General features: G+C 34.1%; 1 protein-coding gene across 27 annotated transcripts in view; it reads left to right on the top strand.

Moving 5' to 3' along the window:
- Positions 1-21,123, top strand: part of PTPN13 (protein tyrosine phosphatase non-receptor type 13) — a 239,768-nt gene that overhangs the window by 98,804 nt on the left and 119,841 nt on the right. For 15 of the 27 annotated variants that reach the window (XM_054486024.2, XM_054486027.2, XM_054486025.2 and 12 more), the window contains exons 6-7: positions 3,826-3,913; positions 11,468-12,028. In XM_054486024.2, coding sequence (XP_054341999.1) covers positions 3,826-3,913; positions 11,468-12,028 — 649 coding nt within the window. The remainder of the gene's footprint in view (positions 1-3,825; positions 3,914-11,467; positions 12,029-21,123) is intronic. The other 12 variants (XM_054486032.2, XM_063663853.1, XM_063663850.1 and 9 more) reach the window with 1 other exon arrangement.

A 21,123-nucleotide genomic window follows, 5' to 3' on the forward strand; every position in this document is an offset into this window, starting at 1 on the left:
ATGAAGAATCCCAAGAATAACCAATGTTATATATTACCTGAAAGTCCCACCTCTGTTCTGCATTTCTAAGGCTGTATTTTATCTTGTTTGCCCTATCTGATCTGGATCTATACTTTATCTGCTCTTATCCTTAGGGTTGTAGTCCTGGAGTGTTAGTCCCTCTTCCTTGCACAGGTTACAAATTTACCACTGCCACACAGTGTTCTTGTTGGCTTCCTCAAAATTCCTCATCAGTAGGGGTTTAGTTCCCATCTTAACCAGGATGTCAGATGGCTGCCAGGAATATATTCAAATTCTGCACAATTTTTCAGTTGATAACAAACAGGCCCAGAGATCTTCTAGACAAATGGTTTGTAAACTCTTCCCCAAGAAACCTTTGCTTTTCTATAGTGAAGGGAAATGTAGGAAGTAGAGGCCGAATAAATGGAGTTCTTGGTTGCCCATTTTCCCTCTTTAACTAGAGCAGCTCCAGTTTTATTTGATCTGTTTATATTTCTGCATGTGATTTTTTTGAACAAAGGTAAAGCTATTAAAAAATCTTTGAAAACCATCTGTCCAGACCAAAGTTTCTCACATTGTTTTCAATATTTTTGTTTTAAAAATTCCTCTATGACCAAATAAGCTTGAGAAGAAACTATTTAAAGGAAATTAAATGTATTTTCACTGGAGAACTTCTTAGAGCCTTTAATATACTAGACTATATTACTAACCTTCAAGAAGCATAGGCATGTAAATGAAGCGTTTCCCAAACTTTCTTGGTCTTGGAGGTCTTTTTTTCAGACATTCTCATAAGACTAATATTCTTTAAAACTTCACTTTATGGATAAGGAAACTGATACCCAAACAACTATGGGATTTGAGTTTCCTATTAGACGGTCCAGGGACTTTTTTATTACACCGTACTTTCTCTAAGACTTTTGTGCTGTTTGCTAATTTTACTCCTATAGTAAAATTGTGAGAGGTATTTTTTTCTGTCTTTGAAAAGAATTTTTTTTCTGTCTCCATAGAAATTCTATTACCTATCTAATAATTGCCCATATTACATATAAAATCTTCATCCCTTTAAGGTTTAGCATTTAGTTCTCTTTATTATAGTGGATCTTTATTGTTCATTTATGTATGAAACCTGTGCTAGGGATTATAGAAGATACAAATTTGAATAAAATATTTGATCTAGGAGCTCTTATCTAAAATGCCATAACCATTTGCTTAATTATAAAATGAAAGAAGGCTATAAAAAGATACATAGTAAAAATTTTAACAGCTGTGAGAGTTTAAAGGAAAAGGATACAAATTATGACTGCATTGAAAAATAGCACTTTGAAGCTGAGCATCATGATGCATGCCTTTAGTACCAGCTACTCAGGAGGCTGAGATGGGAGGACTACTTGAGCCTGGGAGGTCGAGGCTGTAGTGAGGCATGATCGCACCACTGCAGTCCAACCTAGGCAACAGAATAAGGCCCTACCTCAAAAAAAAAAAAAGTTAAAATTAAAAATAGCACTTCGAACTATATCCTATAGGCTAGATAGAGTAATCTCGGCAGAGGGAAGTGAACCTGGATAAAGGCTGTGAAATGGGAAAGCAGGAATGTTTGGGGAACAGTATGACATGGGGTGTATTGTGGGGTTATTTAATGGGAGAGAAAAATAGAAGGATCAATTGGAATCAGCATGTAGAGAGCCTCTCTTCACAAAGACAAATTTTTACTAAGTATAATAATGCTCCCCTTACCTTTCTATTGCTCTTCCTCATCTCCTAGACATCACTGGGTAGAAGTAACTGCAACAGTTACTGTTTTTTAAGTGTTTGTTTACTTTGCGCCAGACACTATGCTAAGGGGTTTATGTGCATTATCACATTATTCATCATAACAACCTCAATTTAATAGAGATACTTTTATCCTCATTTTAGAGGGCATAAAACTAAGGCTAAGAAAGATTAAATAACTTGCACATAGTCACAGATATGGTAAATGATGGAGACATAATTGGAACTGGGATGTTTTTGACCCCAGTGTATTCCTTAAAGCTTTTGTTGCCTCCAGTAGCTGACAGAATGAGTTAGTGTTTCACTGGTGTGAAGTTCATTCTAAGTGACCATCATTCTTACTTAACATTAATTAGCGTGAGTAAAAGTCAGCAAGGCAGCTTACTTGTCTAGGTTTTTCCACTGATTTAATGTTATAATATTTGGACCACAATTTTACTTATCTGCAAAATAGGAATAATAATATGTGTCAATCACCCATATTATTAAACTGTTGTAAAAGTAATTATTTCCATATTAATGAGCTGCTTTGTGGTCCTTAGAAGTTTCTTTGCTATTTCTCCCTTTATTTATAATATGAGGATAATACTGTCTACCATATGAGGTTGTTTGAGGATTAAATAGCACAAAGTGTGTGCCTAGCATATAGTAACTTCAATAAACAATAGTTATTAATAGTAACTAACTTCAATGCAGGAATTTTCAAAGATGTGGGATGTTAGTAATACTCTCTTTTCAGTCACTGACAGGACAGTGTAATCTGGACTAACGTCATTTATGCAACTTAACTGATAACATGATTTCAGAAATACTTCCATTTACAAGTCTTCTTATAGGTAGAAAACATAATGCTTGAGCCTTGAATATACTACCTTAGACGGGTTTTTAATCCATACTTCAGCAAAATTCACTAATGGAGCAATATTAAAACATTTCTGTAGTATGTGCGAGTGTGTATGTGTGTAAACAAATATGTATGCATGCTTTTGGTGCTAGATTTAAGTAATTTCTCTTCACCATTCTCTCTTCTTCCATTTATACTGACATTTCTCCTCTATTTGGCCACCTGAATAAAACAGTGATCTGTCCAGTTTTTTATCCCTTATAATGTGGAGTTTGACCTAATTTGACATACTTTATTTCAAGCAGATACCTTTCGCTAAAGCTATTAAACTTTGAGATTACATTTTGTTTTAAAGGGAACTTAAAAGAGCATTGATTTAAATTTGTTATCCCTCAGAGCGTCCATTTAAAGACTTAGCATTTCTCAGCCAGGCATAGTGGATCACGCCTGTAATCCCAGCACTTTGGGAGGCCAAGGCAGGCAGATCACTTGATGTCAGGAGTTCAAGACCAGCCTGGCCAACATGGTGAAACCCTGTCTCTACTTAAACTACAAAAATTAGCTGGCGTGGTGGTATGCACCAGTAGTCCCAGCTACTCTGGAGGCTGAGGCATGAGAATCGCTTGAACCTGGGAGGCAGAGGTCGCAGTGAACCGAGGTCCTCCAACCTCGGTGACAGAGTGAGACTCCGTTATATTAAAAAAAAAAAAAAAAAAAGACTTAGCATTTCTCAAATGTGATTTCTGAAGGGCAAGATCTATAAAATTATTTCTGAAAGTAATTTAAATTCCTCAATTCATAGTTACAATCAAGAGAAAACTTTATTATACCAAAATTAATGTGGTTTTTAAATTGTAATCTAACTTAAGAGTAGTTATTGGTTGGGGAAAAAAGAAGACTTCAAGTTTACTGTTTTCAAATAGAACTCATTTTAACAAGTTTAATCTGATGGTATTTTCTACTTAGTAGGTTACTCTTCAGTCACTGCTTCTTCCCTTTTAATTTTCTGAAATGAATTGGCCAGCCCTGGGCTACATAAATCTTATCCAAGAATACAAATTACCCTACAAATACAATAGGACATAGAGTCTCATTATTTAATGTTATATCCTCCAAAAACTGTGTAACTAGTGTCATTCTGTAAACAGTTACCATGAAAACAAAAAGGGAGATCCTTTTGTCAAACTTGATTTTTTATTACCTGTGTACAGACAGATCAGCTTTCCTGTAACAGTGAACAAAAGCCTGATCGAAGCCAGGCTATTCGAGATCGATTGCGAGGAAAAGGATTACCAACAGGTAAGAGCATATTAATAGGAAATTTCTAGGCTTTAACCTTATCCCATTGTTTTCTTTACAAAATTATACTTACCTGGCTTTGAAATCTGGTAATTGAGACTATGATTAGAACATAAACGTACAAAGTGGAGGTAGGGAATGGGCAGGAACACTAGCTACATTAAAAATAATTTCATTAAACTTATACAGAAAACATTATTAATATACTTAGGATTCCCAGAGTAACTTATTTCCCTTTCCAGTATTGGTATATCAATAATAATAATATTTATTTACTTTATCATAGTATTTCACATTAAAAATGCTTTTTAAAGCATGACTAAATAAACACATGTATATGTTTATGAACATAAACACTACTGAAACAAAAGTTTCAGAAAACGTTTTTCTTACTGCACTCTGATTTTTTTTATCATATTTCTTTTTTTTTTTAATGCTAGTAATAACCCACTAAATAGATTTTATCATGGATTTATCAAATACTACCTTAGGTCATGTGATACTTAGTAAATAAAAACTAATGATGAATAGTGGTTTTGCTATTTGTCAATAGCATTATATAATTATGTATTCTATGATAAGTATTAAATTTATTTTTTGAAAGAAATGAATGGAAAGTTCAGGCCAGGCGTGGTGGCTCACACCCGTAATCCGAGCGCTTTGGGAGGCTGAGGCGGGCAGATCACCTGAGGTCAGGAGTTCAAGACCAGCCTGGCCAACATAGTGAAATCCCATCTCTCTAAAAATACAAAAATTAGCCAGGCATGGTGGCAGGCACCTGTAATCCCAGCTACTCGGGAGGCTGAGACAGGAGAATCACTTGAACCAGGGAGGCAGAGGTTGCAGTTAGCCGCGATCACACCACTGTGCTCCATCCAGCCTGGGCAACAAAGAGTGAACCTCTGTCTCAAAAAAAACAAAAATGAATGGAAATTTCAAACACTTGAAATAAAAGTAAATATAATTTTATGTGACAATTTATTTTTCATTGCTAGTTTCAGGCATGGCTTATTTATAAAATAAACTTTTGATTTTGCTGATTATCTTTGTTCTCTTCTTATCAAGCAGTGTTGAGAATCATGATAATCTAAACATTAACAGAAATACTTTTTTAGATCTTGTCCTAGATCTTGGGGCTAGGTAGAAGTAAATGTACAGATTGCTTAAATATATTCTAACAAAATATATTCTAATTGATATAGTTTAATAAAATAGATTAAAAAGTTAAGCTTTTAATTTAATCAGAACATCAGAGAAACCTGTCTTACTTAAAACCTATGAGCAACTCTAATTGTGAAAACTGAATGTAGACCTTGACTATCTGGACCAAATGTTTTACAGAGTCAGAACTCTCATATCTGAGAGGAAGGAATGTGTAAGTCAAAGAAAAGCAGTAAAATTGTTTCTAAGGGAGTGATTTTGTAATGGTACAGTTAAGTATCTGTTTTGGTGCTTCCATTTTAATTATTGTGAATAAAGACTATCTGAAAAGATATTTTAGCTTTCATTTCATTGTTATAGTAATTTATTTCTGGTTAGATCAGGGTTTTTTTCTAATGCGTATATGATTAGTTTATATATGGGCCAAAAAAATACAGTGTGGTAACAATTTTGAAAGTATTTTTCATCCTTTCTTGCAAATATTTCCTTCCTATACTTATGTTCCCATACTGTACTTTTGTCACTTTCTTTCTGTAGGTTAAAATATGTTTATTTTTATACTATTCTAGGATTTGAGATAGTATATAGTATAAACTTTAGCACTAAAAATAGCAGCAATTTGTTAATTGATCAAATTTGCAGTCAGTCTCCTATTTTAGAATCGAATAATAACAAAAACTTATAGATGAATATCAGTAGCAAGCTGAAATAATCTTTTGGGAGACATAATGAACATTTTAATAAGTGGAACATTAGATTTAAAAGACATTGTTGTTTTTCTTATCTTTTTCTATTTTCTCCCTCTCTTTCTTTCCTCTCTCCACTTCCCTCTTTCCTTTCCTCTCTCCCTCCCTCCTTTCTTATTTCTCTTTCTTATTCTTTCTCTAACCTCTTTCGGCAGTTCCCTACCATCATTTCCTACTACCATTAAGTGGCCATGTTATGTAATTGAAGTTTATTTGCTTATGTGTTACTTCTTGATTTAGTAACTGTAATGTTGTATTATTAATTTTTGCAGACAGTGTATTTTTTCTAAGAATAAAAAATATTCACATATATTTATTTATGTATATATGACTTCCATCCTATCTCCCTTTCCAGTGTGGGTCTGTAGAAAGAAAAAGGTGAGCCTTGCAATATTTATCAAATTGTAAGGATTATCAAATGCTAACATAGTTTAGATTTTATTACTTTCAATGGTTCAGAGGCTTAATGTTTCAGAAATTAATTGTTACATATTATTTTAAAGATAGCAATTAAGAGATTGTACTGAGTCTATACCTACTTGATAACATATTTTTAATAGGTTGTCATTTACATATATACATATATTTGTTTCATAAAGGACATTCATAAAAGTTAAGCTTTCTGGACATATAGATGCTGGGGATAGGGAAAACCTATATTGAGTTCATTAGTTTTTATAGGTGTTCAGTGTGTATTTGTTGATTGAATGAGAAAAGGTTTTATGGAAATACTAGATTTTGAAGTATAATATATTTGTAGTATACTTCTTTAATAGCTCCATAAAGAAATATGTGAGACTATGGTTTATTTATTTAGCCTGTGTTAAACATTAAGTTGTATGCAAAAGAAAAATAAAACATCTTGCCTCATATTATTAGACCATTTTCTTATTATAACAATAAAAACATCAGAAATTTTAATCCAGATTTTAATGCCTTTTCCTTGTGATTTTGTTTTTATAATACTAAGAAAGATTTAGTATTATTGTCTAATAGTTCCTTAGAATTCTTATTATTAATATGCTGTTCTAATACAGATAAGGAAGCGTTGACTGTCATGACTTTACAAAATTAACAGAGAAATCAAATCCTTAAGTAGATTGTCGATTTTATCCTCTAATAATCATATTGGAGAATAAAATCTCCCTTATATCTAAACTCAAGAGAATTTGTGATTAATTACAATTAGTCATTCAGGATTAACCAAATTTTGTTTATGTTTCTATTTTTTTAGTAGAGTTAAAGGTCCTAATACTGAAATAATAGTCTTATTTGGATCAAGTATAAGGGAAGAGTATTCTTCAGACCTTCTTAACCATCAGTGCTTTGCACAGTAGTATTGCACAAGTGCTCTTTTCATTTACCTTTTACAAATTCATAAAACCTCATTTTAAGGACAGAACCTATATAAATATACTAATTATAGCCATTACCAGGCAGAAGCATTTCAACAGCTAATAGTCAACTGCATAGACTAATTTTAAAAGTTTAAGATTGAAAAAAAAATTATCTCTTGAAGAAGTAATTCTTCTAAGACACCTAGGACAGTTGGCAGTGCCAGTTCTTAACTATCAGTGGTCAATTGCAGCAAAGCAGCCTTGTGATACATTATTAATAAAATATTTTCTTCAATGCGCACCAACCTAAAATCTGTATGTGGTGATAGCATTAGTTTATTAGGCTCCTGACTACAGTCTTTAATAAAGAAAATGTTAAGATGGACAGGGAGATACAAAATTAGGTGGAAAGATGTATGCAAATTTGGGGATAATGCCTTATACCTAGTGATTTAATTGTTCAGCTCAAATGTAATAAAGATTTTTATCTATAAGTAAATGACCTTAAAAGGTCTCTTCTTTTATCTTACCTCCAAGATCTGTCACAGAAGCTAAATCCTAAACTAGTGGGCTCTCTGGCCCTACTTTGTTACCTAATACTGCCAGTGCTGATAAAATAGCTTCACTGAGCAGAAAGAAATCAAACATTTCCTGCCAAGCTTAAGGTGGAAACTTACACTATTATTCAGATTAACATGGTGGTGCTTCAGAACTTAGGCATATTAATAATATCATGTTTCTTTCTTTTAAAACATACTTTTAAAAGACACATTTGTGAAGATACATGGGGACTTGGGGAGCCTCTTTTAATATTGAAATGTCATTTCGAAGTTTACTTCTAAGAGATGTGAATTTTTGAGTTTGGGTGAAATGAAAGGTAAATGATGATATCCAGTGTAGGATAATGTTAATCACATGTAACAAAAATAGTTAAAACAATGTAATTTACAAGGAAGTTTTTTCAACTTAACTAAAATAAATGGGATGTGTTCTATCACAGAGCCTTTTTATATTCTTGAAATCTTACCCAAGGAATACAAATATGAAATCTTTTATTTGTAAATAAAGTATATTTATTGTTTGCCATTTAGCTTTTAGCAAGCTATGCATTCTCCAGAAGGAAAATGCTTAGGGCCATTGCAGTGATCTAGTCAAGCAATAATATTAATTGGAAATAGGGTGATGGCAGTGGAATTAGAATACATGAAATAATAAGATATCTTTGAGAGTTTAAATAGCCATCATTTACTGATGGATTTGATATGGGGATTAAATAAGGTAAAAGATTTAAGGATGGTGCCCATATTTCTGTTTTGAACAATCAGTTGAGTAATTGGGCCACTTATTGTAATAGGAAAGACTGGGGGAGAATGGACAGTTCTGGATGTGGGAAGCAAAAGATCAGTTTTGAGCATGTTGCATTTGAGGGTCTTCTGAAATATAAGTAGAAGTTTCATTACATATGATTGGAACTCCCAGAAGAGGTCGGTGCTAAGCATATCAATTGGGAGTTGTCAAGGTATAGATGATATTACTGCCTTGTTAATGAAAGAAATTATATAAATACAAAGTGAGTAGATGAAATTCTAAAACTGACACCTGAGGAAATCCAACATTTGGATATCTAATAAAGGAAGAAAAACCAAAGACTAAGAATGAGCAGTCTGACAGGTAGGAGGAAAGCAGGTATGTAAAGAGAGGAAAGATTGAGTAAAGGATGGTCATTATAACCAGTTTTTACTGAGAAGTAAAATATGTATACCAAAATGTCCATCTGATTTGGCAAGCAGAGATCATTGGTCATAACTAATGAGAGTTGCTAATGTATAGAGTAGTTGGACGCTGATTAAAGTGGGTACAATAATGAATGGGAAGTAAGAAATGGGAGATAGCAGTAGCTAGGGGGAAATGTGGTTAACAGAAGAAGAGTTTTGTTTGGTTTGGTTTGACTATGGGAGATACTAGATTATGTTCACATAGTAATGGGAATATTCAATAGAAAGGAAGAATAATGAAAATATGAGGAGATAGCAACAGAATTAACCAAAGAGGTAAAGTCTTTGATAAAGTATAATTATGAGGGGGGAATCCAGAATACATATTGGGGATTGGCCTTCAACTGGCAGGAAATTTCATCTTTTAAGATGGCAAAGAAAAGAGTAGACATAGCCTGGAGCGGTGGCTCACGCCTGTGATCCCAGCACTTTGGGAGGCTGAGGCGGGCGGATCACGAGGTCAGGAGATCGAGACCATCCTGGCTAACACGGTGAAACCCCGTCTCTACTAAAAATACAAAAACAAAATTAGCGTGGTGGTGGGCGCCTGCGGTCCCAACTACTCGGGAGGCTGAGGCGGGAGAATGGCGTGAACCTGGGAGGCGGAGCTTGCAGTGAGCCAAGATGGCGCCACTGCACTCGAGCCTGGGAGACCGAGCGAGACTCTGCCTCAAAAAAAAATAAAAAAAAGCAGTAGACATAGGTAGTATAGAATTACTCATGGAAAGATGAGAAAGCTCTCCTCCAACAGCTCCGGTTTTCTTGGAGTTATGGCAACACCATCAGCCAAAAGAATAGGGAGTTAAGTTAGAAAATGTGAAGAATGAGGAAAAGTGAAACAGTCATTGTGGAAAGTAAACACACTATTAACACGTGGTGTTGCGTGTACAAAGTGATTGACTATGAATTTATGGTGTTGCCAAATACCCACTTTTTTGATGTTTTTCCAAGTTTTAACTGCTTGTTTGGTAGTCAAGGTAGCAGGATAAGGCAGATGGTTGAGTTCATCTATGTGTGGTTTATGATCCTTGAATCCTTTCCATTCTTTTTTTTTAAATCTAATGTGTTCTATCAATTTTCAAGAATATCTCTGTTCTCTATTCAATAAAATTTTAAATTAATGAGTTCCAAATGTGGTTTGTTTAAGAATATAACTTACCCCTAAAATACTGTAACACAGACATATGTTTATCAGTTTTCAAATTATCTTAGGTTAGAAGCTGAAGTCTGTGACAATCTGTGTCTGGATGTGGTATGGTATATTTCTTGGTGTTCTTTACCTGATGTGCCCAAAATATAGATGTTATCCTTATTTACACTTGACTAGATTCATGGGAAGATGAGGCACAATAAAAGCACAATGTTTTAATCTTATCCTTAAGCAATTATTTGCTGCCATTCTGAAATGAATTCACTTTTTAAAGATTTTTTAAGGTAAAATTTGTGTTCAGGGAATTAAAGTTTATAGTTGTTACACTAAAGAGGCAATTGATGTCTTTAAATAAATTAACAAGCAATTTATTATTATTAAGAAGGTTTTAGTCATTATTTTATATTGTATAGCAGATAGATATCAAAACGATCACAGAAGGTAGCACATGAAATCTTCAGTGTTTATGGGTATTGAGTTAGTAACTATAAAATATTTACCCACATTTCTTTTTTCAGTAGTGGCCATATATATGCTTTTTTGTTGAATCTATGGATTCACAAAATTAATTTCTGGATGGACATTTTTGGTGTGTCACATTTATAGACTATTGCCTTTTAAAAAAAAGTAAAATGACTACTGATTTTGAACTACATCAAGGACTAAAGAATAAGAATTGGTACTTTATTACAATTGGCAAATAATGGTGAATTATGTTCTAGAGGAAAAAACTTTTTTAGTGCATAAGGGTCTGCTATGGAAACAGTAAGTTTCTTTCATAACTTAAACACAGTCAAAATTATTTGGATTTCAAACACAAAGTTTTCTGAAAACATGTCTAATCATAATAAAATCTTGATACTTAAGAATTCCAAATGCTACAATCCTATTTCCATCCAGAATATAGCAAGAATTCTTTGTTTCTTCCTTAAATGTATTTATTTAAAAGATCGAAATATACCGGGGCTTTATAGTGATATGACATACGTTTGAGTTATACCTTTAGAAGTTAAAGTAGTTCACTATACATTCCATTATTGCCCCAAATCATTTCTTGGATAGTGAATATTCTTCCAAACTGGATAGTTGTCTGCTTTTTTAAAACCAAATAATTCACACTTGATGAATATAAAATAATACCACTCAAAAATGTCAGTTCAGTATATTGCTTTTATTAGATAAGAGACGATGAACTATGAAAAGTTATGCAAACATAGTATCTCTTTCCTCTTCCACTATCACCATCATCACCATCCCATTTCACCTCTGATCTTCCATTTGGAGCATTTAGGAAATTGCCACCACTTTCATTGTCAATAGTGGATTACATTTCCATTTATTTTATAAAAATTCTGTGCATACATGATAGATTCTTATCATTCCAGGAAGAAGCTCTACTTCTGATGTACTAGACATACAAAAGCCTCCACTCTCTCATCAGACCTTTCTTAACAAAGGGCTTAGTAAATCTATGGGATTTCTGTCCATCAGAGATACACAAGATGAGGAGGATTATTTCAAGGACATTTTATCAGATAATTCTGGACATGAAGATTCTGAAAATACATGCTCCCCTTACCAGTTCAAAACTAGTGGCCCGGAAAAAAAACCCATCCCTGGCATTGATGTGCTTTCTAAGAAGAAGATCTGGGCTTCATCCATGGACTTGCTTTGTACAGCTGACAGAGACTTCTCTTCAGGAGAGACTGCCACATATCGTCGTTGTCACCCTGAGGCAGTAACAGTGCGGACTTCAACTACTAGAAAAAAGGAGGCAAGATACTCAGATGGAAGTATAGCCTTGGATATCTTTGGCCCTCAGAAAATGGATCCAATATATCACACTCGAGAATTGCCCACCTCCTCAGCAATATCAAGTGCTTTGGACCGAATCCGAGAGAGACAAAAGAAACTTCAGGTTCTGAGGGAAGCCATGAATGTAGAAGGTTAGTAATTTTGTGCATGTTTGAGAGAATTGAAGTATTTTAAATATTTTTTCGAAATAAAGAAGGGTTATTAAATTATTCCACAAGTCTTATTTTCACTGCCAAACTTTTGTACCCTGGTTAGTCTCTTACTTCTCTGTCAATTTCTGTTCTCCCTTCCATCAAAACCCTAATCGAAATACTCTGCTTCCACAAAGTCATCCCTAATAAATATGCCCAGTCATGTTATAGTCTCTCGATATTTGGGGTAGTATATTTTTAGATTGTAAGTTTCTCAAAGGCAGGAGGCATATTTTCTACTTCTTTTGGCTTAAATTCTCCACCATACCATCTACCATGCACTATCTCATGGGAGGCTTCAGTAAATAACTGGTTTGTGGAAATAAAAAGCAGTTGATCAAAATCAGCAATGCCGGAGAAGCAGAATAGCATGGTTATGGTGCATTGCTTCTCAAACCACCAGCTTCAAATTACAAATTTTGGGGGCACAACTGTAGAAGATTATAATTTACTTTGTCTGGAATAAAGTTTTGAATCCATACCTTTTGAATCATAGTACATTTTAGGTTTACAGAGTCAGCCTAGGTTTGAATTAGTTCCTCCATTAGTAACTATGTGGTCTTTACTTGGGCTTCATCTCTCCGAGTCTAAATTACTCCATCTATAAAATGGGCTTCTCAAAGTAGGTTAATTAGGTAATGAATGTAAAGTGATTAATATTAAATTATTAGTGTGAGTAATATAAAAATAACTTTATAAATGGTAAATTCTTATTCTAGAGAAAAACTCTGTGTCAAAAATACTTGATTTCACACACAAAACTCAATATGTTGATTGGAGTAAAATTACGTCCAAGACATATGGATAGAGGCTATTTTCAGTATAAATAGATGTGACATATAGAGGCTATTTTTAGTATGAATAGAAGCAAGAGAAAAGAAGAGATAATTTTTAATCTAATTCTGTACATTTTTTAAGATTCAAGTTTTATACTGCCCTTGCTTCCTAGACAAATCCTAGGACATGGCTGATTAAAGATGACTTTAAGATGCTTTCTAGTTCAAAGAAAAGAATGACATAATTAAGGGTCATATTTATTTTTAAGGTCGTTATTCTAGTGTAATATTTTTTATTAATATATTTCCTTTAAAGTATTCTAAAGGTCTGTTGTCCTGTTACTTAAGTTTCAGGCATAGCTCTGGAGCTGAACATACTTTAAGAGTTTTGCTGTACTTCGAGTAAAAGAAGCTTTGCATTGTTTTTTCAGTTTCAGGAATTGAAAATTAGTAAAGAATTTGAAATTATGGAGGAAATCATTGAATAGTTAATTGATATGTGTTCTGATATAACATGAATTTTTCAAAAACATTAGCCAACTTTATGAGATGATTGTATATAATCTTGATCAAAAACTTTCAAAGATAGGAAGTAAAAAATTAGAAATTTATATTATACACAACTTCACAACTTTTGGAATTGTGATAGCGAAGAGATTGGGCACTTTCTATGGTTTAAAAGAAAAGTCTCCTTTTTTATGTTGTACAACAGCTAGTATATGAACATTAATTTAGTCTGACCTGTCAAGCATGCCCTCATGGAAACATTTATATAAAGAAATCTTGTCCATTGTGGAAAAAAAAAAAAACCTTCAATGCTTCAAATAGATAAAACCATTATAGTTTTGAAATAAAAATAATGAAGTTATGTACCAATCTATATGAGTATTTCTAACATTTAAAAGGCTGAATAGTATCTTTTTTTATTGTGAATATTAAAAATGAAGTGGGCCAGGCATGGTGGGTCACACCTGTAATCCTAGCACTTTTGGAGGTCAAGGTGGGAGAATTGCTTGAAGTCAGAAATTCAAGACCAGTCTGGGCAATATAGCAAGACCTCATATCTACAAAAAAAATTTTTTAATTATCCAGGTGTGGTGGTGCACACCTGTAGTTCCAGCTACTCAGGAGGCTGAGGTGGGAGGATCACTTGAGCTGAGAAGTTTGAAGCTGCAGTGATCTGTCATCAAGCCACTGCACTCTAGACTGGGCAACAAAGCAAGACCCTGTCTCTAATGATAGTAATAATAAAATTGGCCATGCGCGGTGGCTCATGCCTGTAATCCCGGGACTATGGCAGGCTGAGACGAGCAGATCACCTGAGGTCGGGACTTCGAGACCAGCCTCACCAACATGGAGAAACCCCGTCTTTCCTTAAAAAAAAAAAAATACAAAAATTAGCCAGGCATGGTGGTGCATGCCTGTAATCCCAGCTACTTGGGAGGCTGAGGCAGGACAATCACTTGAACCCAGGAGGTGGAGGTTGCAGTGAACCAAGATTGTGCCATTGCACCCCAGCCTAGGCAACAAAAGCGAAACTCCGTCTCAAATAATAGTAATTATAATTTCTAATGTTTTTATGTGTGATCTGAGTTTCAAAACATTACTTGTCTTAATATTTGGTAAATTGGTAGTAATGTGAATTAACAAAGCTTGAGATTTTTTTTTTATACTTGAACCTGGGTTTGAGAGTTAAACAGGAAAAATATCAAACATTAATGGAAACGTATTTAATCTGTTAAATTATACCATAATAGTCTATTTAATATATTTCATTTGTTTTTCGTTACCAATAACAAAATATATTAGACTATTGTAGCATATGATTCTATTATCTTCTCAGTTAATGTGTATGCACATGTGTATAAGTGTTAAGGAAACTCAGACCATCTTATTTCTACATATGCTTTTATATCTGCAAAGATGATACATAATTATTGTAGAGCCTTATTTGTTCAAAAGGTAATTACGTATTTGATACATCATTTCCAGATTTAGAAATTTTGTATTTGTTATAGGATGCACAAACAAAAGCTTTTTTTTAAAAAAATCTGCTTTCAATTGTTTGATATAGGACAATCCTGAAATCTTTTTAAGTAGGGTTTTCAAAAGCATTTGCTCTCATGAAGAACCAACCCATTATTCCCCCAGAGTATATTTTACAACCCGGTTAAACAAACACCTAAAAATGTTGGATTATTATGGAAATACACTACCTTAAACCTCCATTATTATATAGTAACTTGAAAGCAGCAATAAATTATGTTTGCTTTAGACTACAGGCATTAATCAAAAGGAATGTTAGAGGTTTAGAATTCAAAAGCACTAATTCTTACTAGTTATTTAGTTGAGTAACTTGCTGGTCTTCTGCTGTGCTTTTTCTAAAGGTGAGGTAATTTATGTTGCAAACAAGGCTGTGCAAACAAGGCTGGGCGTGGTGGCTGACGCCTGTAATCCCAGCACTTTGGGAGGCCAGGGCGGGCAGATCACGAGGTCAGGAGATCAAGACCATCCTGGCTAACACGGTGAAACCCCGTCTCTACTAAAAATACAAAAATTAGCCCGGTATGGTGGTACATGCCTGTAGTCCCAGCTACTCAGGAGGCTGAGGCAGAAGAATCACTTGAACCTAGGAGGCAGAGGTTGCAGTGAGCCAAGATCGTGCCATTGCACTGCAGCCTGGGTAACAGAGCAAGACTCCATCTCAAAAAAAAAAAAAAAAAAAAAAAGATGTGCAGATGTGCAAACAAACGTGCAGCTTGGTAATATGAAGATTTTAGCTACTATACAAAGAAAAAAGAATAGAAAATCATGTAAATACCATTTTTCTCATTTAATTCTCATGAGAGACAGGCTTCACAGATCCCTTTTATGTGTGATAAATCAAGCAGAACTGTAAATATCATTAATGTACACATTTTATTGTACACATTTCTTTCTTAAAATATTTGTATTTTAAAAGTTTTAAAAAGAAATGTTTTGTACAATTTTTGTGATCTTTAAATTTGGCAGCTGCTAATGGGTTTCAGTAATTATAGAATTAGAAGAGGTCTTAGAGCATATGTTATCCAAACATATTCTTGGGCTTGTGAAGATTTAATAACATACCTAAGATCACATAATGAGTTAAAGATAGAGTTTTATTATTTTGGAGATTGTAGATTTTCATCATGGATTTTCAGAATATCAGTCTAAGGATTTCCCACTACATGTGACTTAAAAAAAAAAAAAAAAAAAAAAGATGTATTCCCACATTCCTTGAGCTGATATAATAATTGGAAGAAACAAAATTGCTAAATTTTAATTTGTTCTTTGGGTGTTCTGGGGGGTTATTGAGTTAATAAGAAACAGTTTTCTCCTCCAACCTCTGATAATATAGCTTTTTCCTTAACCCAGGCCCCATTCTCTTGAAAGGATCCTTTACCTAAATAATCTCCTCAGCATTTCCTCAGCTAACAACATCAACCAGCTAACTAGCATAGGAGACACCAGACCTTCAAATCATGGAATTTGGAAGTAGAAGGAATCTGGATACCATTTAAACCAAACATCTCATTTTCAGAGGTCCAGAGAAGTAGACTAGTTTGCCAAAGGAGATACATAATTCATAATTCATAACAGAGCTGTATTTTGAATCCAAGTCTCTAGAGCCCAATTATAAGATTCTTCCACTCTGCTGTCCTGATTTAAAGAAGAGACCAGATACATGTCAGATACATGGTTGAAAAGATGTTGTTACTGCCTGGGACATTGGACATTCAACTAACTGCCTTCCAAGTCCCTTAAGTCTCTCCTTAACAAAATTACATAATTTTTAATACAGCGAAACAAGATAGTATTATGAAAGGCTAAAAATGAGGCACTTTTGGTTTTTTTCTGTATTAAACCATATGGTGCAGGGGTTAAGGTGGAACTCCATTATGTTATCTATTGTGGTAGATGGTATTTTGGTGGGGTTCTAGTGTGGTCGGATCTTTAAGGCAGCTAATCCTATGACTGGCCAGATAGGCCATAATTATCAAAAAGCAGTGATTGGCATTGAGTGGTCTGATTTCTTTGGGAACAAAATGAGATAGGAACAAAAAAGATCTCAAGAAAGAAATTGTAGTTGAAATTGAAAAATTGTAAATAGAAGATTATTACTGCGATTATTAAGTTAACTTTTCAGATAGTTCTCTACATACGTAAAGCAGTAGGGAAGGGGCAGGAAGAAACATAACTTAGGTTTCTCTTGTAGAAACTAGTTTTAAAATTTGATGTTGCCCTTTTTTGCTTCATTCTTTTAATTCTACTTTTTTTTCACCTCAGCACAGGACTGTCTAATTCTCCTCTTTTTTCTCAGTATTTTATTTTCTACCTCTTCAGCTCCATCCCAAGATCTGAGTGGTTGTCTGTTTTCTAATAGGAGTATCTGACAAATGTCTCTTTCTCTCTTTCTTGTAATGTGATTACCATACACGCCCTATCCATTGCTCTGTGGGTTGGCAGTAGATTCCTGATTATGAGAGATTGACTTGGAACCAGTACTGTGAGTATAGTGTGAGCAGTACTCCCACACCCTGGGTGGGGATCATTAATAGAATTTGGCTTCCAACAGTTGCAACTCCTCTGCATTCTGCACAATACTAGAAAGGAAAGTATGAAGAACAGATACAACTAATTTCTACAAAAGTGGCTATGGTTAAGTGTTATTTGTTTAATGGGCTGTTAATCAACCTAGTTCACATCAAAATGAAATATTGTTTTCTTCCTTCTAGTAGTGTGATCCCTGGTGCTAGCCTAGTTTTGCTATCCTGTGACTGCCCTGTGAACACAGCTTAGACTCTGTGTTGTGCAACTACAATATGTAAACACCCAAGTATGGGAACCCATTCTCATTTGAGGAACCTTAATGTTTCATTTGAGAAGATTGAATTTAAACGTTTCCGTTCTTATAGTTACGCTTAAGAAAAGCAGAGGGATGAATTTATAAGTGTGTGAGTTCGTGTTCAAATATTATGTGTGGTACTTTTAGTATCTTATACTTTTATAGAGAGATATATATTTTTTCAAAACTTATCTTTTTTAAATTCTAAAACTAGTATTTCTTTACTTCCCTTTGAATAGCAAGAAAAAAATGATCGAGTTATTATTTAAGTTACTCCATGAGCTAAAATAAATAATTTTAATATTAAGTTTCTATTTGATTTATATCAGTTCCACAAAAGTAAATGAGAATAAGTAGGGATTTTCTGTAATATTGGTCAAATACCACATGTATTTCAGGCATTAATGACTTAATTACTAGATTAAGAAAATCTAAGTATTAGATTATAAATGAGATGCAAATATATTTTGTGTCTCTGAATTATAATGTAGATAGAATCAACATCTTAGAAAGGAAAGAAGTGTCTACTGTGTTTCCATGGCTGGATTTTAAAGAGATTTGTAATTTAGACCAGTATTGTCCAACAGAATTTCTTCAATGGAGGAAATATTCTATATCTGCACAGTCCAACTCAGTAGCTACTAGCTACATGTGACTATGGAGCACTTGCAATGTAGGTAGTGCAACTGAGGAACTGAATATTTTATTTAAACTTACATAGTTACATGTGGCTAGTAGTCACCATATTGGACAGTGCAGCTTTAGACTATTCCCGTATGATATTAGGTCAGTATAAAATACCAACACTCAGTTGAGGAAAGAATGGCTTTAGAACCATTTGGGAGAAGGTGAGCAATAAATCGTTATTTAGTTTAAGTAAGAATACGACTGAGAATATATATTTACTTCTTTCGGTTTATCCAAGTGGAAAAATAAAATTACATTTTTAAATACTAGGGAAAATTAAAGGTCAAACCAATACAGACTTTCCAGTGTCTGTATTCATGATAATGTGAGATCAGAGTTCACAGAAATAATATGTTCCTTTATTGGAAATGAGAGACCTAATTTAAATCTACTCATAGCATGGTTCACATAGACCCAGTTTGGCTTTGACATAGCCACTCTCTAAGGACGGATTGATATGTCTTAAGAAAGATTGAAAATGGATCTTACTATAGGTATCTATATCATCACATTTTTTAAGACCCAGCAATTTTAAACTTAAGTGTTTCCTTATTTCATCGCAGTCCCCTTGTCTCTCCATTTGTCTCTCTGCCATGCAAGTTTGAATACCTTTATTTTCTGCTATCAGCCATTTACCAGTGTTCCATCACCTGAACAAGATAAAATTCTAGCTCCTTGGATCATCATACTTAAGGTTCCCCATGATTATATCTCTCGTCTCATCTTTTAGCATTTCCCATATCACACCTCATACTATCATTCTCTCCCTTTCTCCCTGTCTCCCTCCCTCCCTTTTTCTTTCTCTCCTCCCCACTCCCTTCTTTCTTACTCTCTTACACTCTTTTCCTCCCTCCTTGCCTCCCCAGCTCTGAATTTGTGTGTATGTAGAGAAAAAGAAATACATACACACACACATACACACACACACAAACACACACTTGTGTGGGTGGATGGGTGGATAGATAGATGATTGATTGATAGATCTATCTACCTACTTACCTATCTACCTATTTAGAGGCCATTTTATATTTCCTTGCCTTTATTCACACAGCAATCTGCCTTAAGACTCAAAGCTTTCGGACATTGATGTTTCAGGAATCTTTCTCTCACCCCCCCCCCTCCCCAGTTTAGGATGATGATGGGCTGTTTTTCATTGAAATTATTGCTTTTCAGGAGCTTGTCTTTCCTCCTACAGACCTCGAAAATTTGGCCTGGTCTAATTCATAGCTGTATCCTTAGCATCTGCCACTACACCTGACATATAATAGGTACTCAGTAAGTGTTTGTTAATATAAATGGAGTATTACAATGTGGCTATTAAAGAATTTTAATATATGCAGTGGTGCTATTTCAGATAATGGGTTACAACAATATTCTCTGGCAAGTTATACATATAGTGAGGAGAAATCACACCTCCTCTTCCTCCGTTTTGTCCAACTCATAAGAGTAAACTCACATACTTTTCACATATAACCTGAACAACCAATAGAGAATGTAATTGACTTCCTATTGAACTCTGTACTCTTTGAAAGTTTTGAAAAGGACAGTGAAGTCGTAACAACAGTGAATCCTTGAAGATTCTGAAAGAGTGATACAGTGAGCCTAGCCGACGTCACAGCCCAGCTATGTGGCTACTATATCACACAAGACCCCCATAGAAGGAGGTGGAAACTGTTCATTCTTTTTGATATCCCTACTCTGCATATATTTTAGATCTATAGAGTGACTAACAGTTTACAGAGCACTTCTCCATATATCCTTCTTTACTTACATACATTCACTCTTGTATGAGCTTTGTTCACCCAGGTTAAAAGTATTATTCATTATGTCTAGCTCTCAGGGGATTTTAGAACATATTCTATTGATTGCAATGTGGTGTAATATGGAATACAGTAGACTAGTAAACACAAAAGGTACAGTCGCTAATCTCCCAAAATTATTCTCCCATAAAGGAAGCATAGAAAAGAACACTTAATATATGAATACATAATATTATTACTGTGTTTCTCTGCTTTGTTTGAAAATTGAATTATTTTGTTAGGACCCATATCCTTAAAAATGTGAGATTTTAAAAATGTTTTATACTTCTGCACTACAAAAGCAGTCATTTTATTTCTCTTCGAAACTTGTGTCTGTAATTTGGGTCATGTATTAAAGGTAAAGAAATGTCAAGGTAAAAGTGGTTATTTAATTCTTATTGCAATTGGCAGAGTCTCACTTTCTGCATATTACTTGTCTGAGCTTGAATATGTGTCACTTGTAAATGGTGTTTCTAGATTACAATTTGTGTTGGCTTAGATTCATTTTAATGTGAAAATTGTAGACTTTAATGTTTCATTTGAAATAGCTTTATATAAGGCCAGAATATTATGCAAATCTTCATAATCCAAGTCTGATCTCCTAAACATTTAAAGTATAGTGTACATGGTCACATGCCACAACTTTATATGGTAAAAGTACTAATTGTGTTAAGTGGTGGTAGAAATTTAGACTTTTAGTTGTCAAGAACTTATGGCAAAACACACTTGCCTATTGAAAAACTGCTTTTCATTGTTGCTGTATAAATGGCATCAATCTAATAGAGTCACTGTGAATTTTGTTCAGAGGATAAGATTACAGATAAAAGCTAATAAAATATTTGGTAAGTTTTTGTACCTCATTCTGACAAAAAATAGTATACTCTTAATTATGGTAAAATAGTACTA

The sequence above is a fragment of the Pongo pygmaeus genome, chromosome 3 (assembly GCF_028885625.2).
Source record: "Pongo pygmaeus isolate AG05252 chromosome 3, NHGRI_mPonPyg2-v2.0_pri, whole genome shotgun sequence".
In the NCBI taxonomy this organism is placed as follows: domain Eukaryota; kingdom Metazoa; phylum Chordata; class Mammalia; order Primates; family Hominidae; genus Pongo; species Pongo pygmaeus.